This window comes from Lolium perenne, chromosome 7 (assembly GCF_019359855.2).
Source record: "Lolium perenne isolate Kyuss_39 chromosome 7, Kyuss_2.0, whole genome shotgun sequence".
Taxonomy (NCBI): Eukaryota; Viridiplantae; Streptophyta; class Magnoliopsida; order Poales; family Poaceae; genus Lolium; species Lolium perenne.
Window position 1 is genome coordinate 291,081,530 of NC_067250.2, and position 1,784 is coordinate 291,083,313.

General features: G+C 58.4%; 1 protein-coding gene across 1 annotated transcript; it reads right to left on the bottom strand.

Annotated features, from left to right (window-relative positions):
• Positions 1 to 842: 842 nt before the first annotated feature.
• LOC127312283 (putative gamma-glutamylcyclotransferase At3g02910) lies at positions 843 to 1,784 on the bottom strand. Its single transcript, XM_051342828.2, has one exon. It carries the CDS (start codon positions 1,699 to 1,701, stop codon positions 1,138 to 1,140), a length of 564 nt encoding a protein of 187 aa, XP_051198788.1. The 5' UTR covers positions 1,702 to 1,784; the 3' UTR covers positions 843 to 1,137.

The following is a 1,784-nucleotide window of genomic DNA, read 5'->3' on the forward strand; positions in this document are numbered from 1 at the left end:
ATGAAACATATTCACACAACATCTAGAGCAAAGTTAGATTGTCGCTCTAGCTTTTTAGGGTGTGTTTGGTAGGTCGGTGAATCCAAATTTTCTCACCTCACCGGACTTTTGGGTGCTTGTTAGCCTAGTGTTAGTCCCTGGGCACTGCCCACCGCACACCAAAAAGGTCTCTCAGCCAGGCTAAATATAGAAGCTCAAATCAGGTGTCGCTACTCTATCCGGCGGACTCGCCTTGAAACTTTTTTACACGTGTGACCCGGAGACGCCTCCCTGCACTCCTCGGAAACTTCTTTCACCCCCTCCCTCCCGAGCCGCATCCCTGCACCCTCTTTCTCTCTCTCCCTCCTGTATCGCTCGTTTTCCTCTTAAGATCCATACGCCCAACGCCTCCCCTCCTCCGCCGCATCACTATGTCGAGCACCAACTCCGCGACTCGGCACGCTCGCCCCACCTCCATCGAGATCCCTCCTTCTCCTTACCCATCCCTAGGCTGCGTAACAACCTTTGTCCCGAGCCTCCCGGCTACAGCTTTGTCCACCTAACAACTTACAACGCATCGCCAGTGACAACCATACGCCGCTCCAAGCGTTGGCCACTGAGTTCCGACGCCATTGGACACACATTTTATTGTTCTATTCAAGGTCTTGAGAGTAAGAAAGTTGGACTTGTTCGCAATAACTCATATCACAACATAAACATGCACGAAACAATATCTTGGCTCGGTATAGGTGAACACGCCCGAGCTACTAAACACATGATAAAATCTGAGCCCATATTTTTATAGGATCAACACGTCTCAGTTGGGAAAGCTTTTTTTGAGTGGTGACACAAGACGAGATGTGTTTAGGATCCAAGTGATACACCAACTAAATCACACATAATTGGAAAGGAGATGTAGCAAGTATCATATCACACGCCAACAATAATTGGATGACAATAATTGGAAGTGATAAGCGTATCCACCGATCGATCTCTCTGCCACGGCGGCCATCACAGAAGCAGACAGATACTGCCAGACGAGTAGACGACGACATCCCAATCTGGAACAGAGCAAGGACGGCCGTACGCGTACGGTCCTCGTCGGCACGCATCCGGACGAATTCAGAGTATACTCCACCTCTCTCGTAATCGATCGATCTAGGACTGGGAGGAGACGAAGACGCGGATCTGCTCGAGGAAGGTCTGGCCCTGGGGCCGGTCGACGCGGCGGACGTAGCCCGCCGCCACCGCGGGCGAGTACTCGGCGTGGCCCCGCCGCCCGCTCCGCGCCCACATCTCCGCCGCGTACCCGCGGTGCGCGTAGTACGCCACCGCGCCCTCCGCCGCCCCCTCGTCCGCCGCCAGCACGACCTCGACGGGGAGGCGCTCGTAGTGGCCGCGGGAGACGCCCTCCAGCTCGTCCAGCCGCGCCAGCCCGCGGGCCGTCACGGAGTAGAGCTCCCCCTTCACCCGGTGGCAGCCGGCGGAGCCCGGCAGGTTGAGGAGGAACGGGACGCGGTACGGCCCGCACACGAGCGGGAGCGGGGAGGCCGTGGCGGCGGCGCCCGCGAAGGAGGCGTCGCCGGTGAGGAAGAGGTCCTGCAGCAGGGCGTGGTTCGAGAAGCCCCGCTTCAGCGTGCCGTACGTGAACACCAGCGTCCTCTTCGCCGCCGCCGGCGGGGACGGCGGGTGCTCCGCCGGTGCGTCGCCTGCCGCGCCCATGTGGATGTACGGAGACGATTGGCTGGCTGGCACGAGAGAGACGATGGGGAAGAGGTCTGTCGGGTCTGGTCGTTTGGTCGCTG

Coding starts and splice junctions, on each gene's coding strand:
- LOC127312283 (XM_051342828.2), bottom strand. CDS start 1,701: ATGGGCGCGGCAGGCGACGCACCGGCGGAGCACCCGCCGTCCCCGCCG.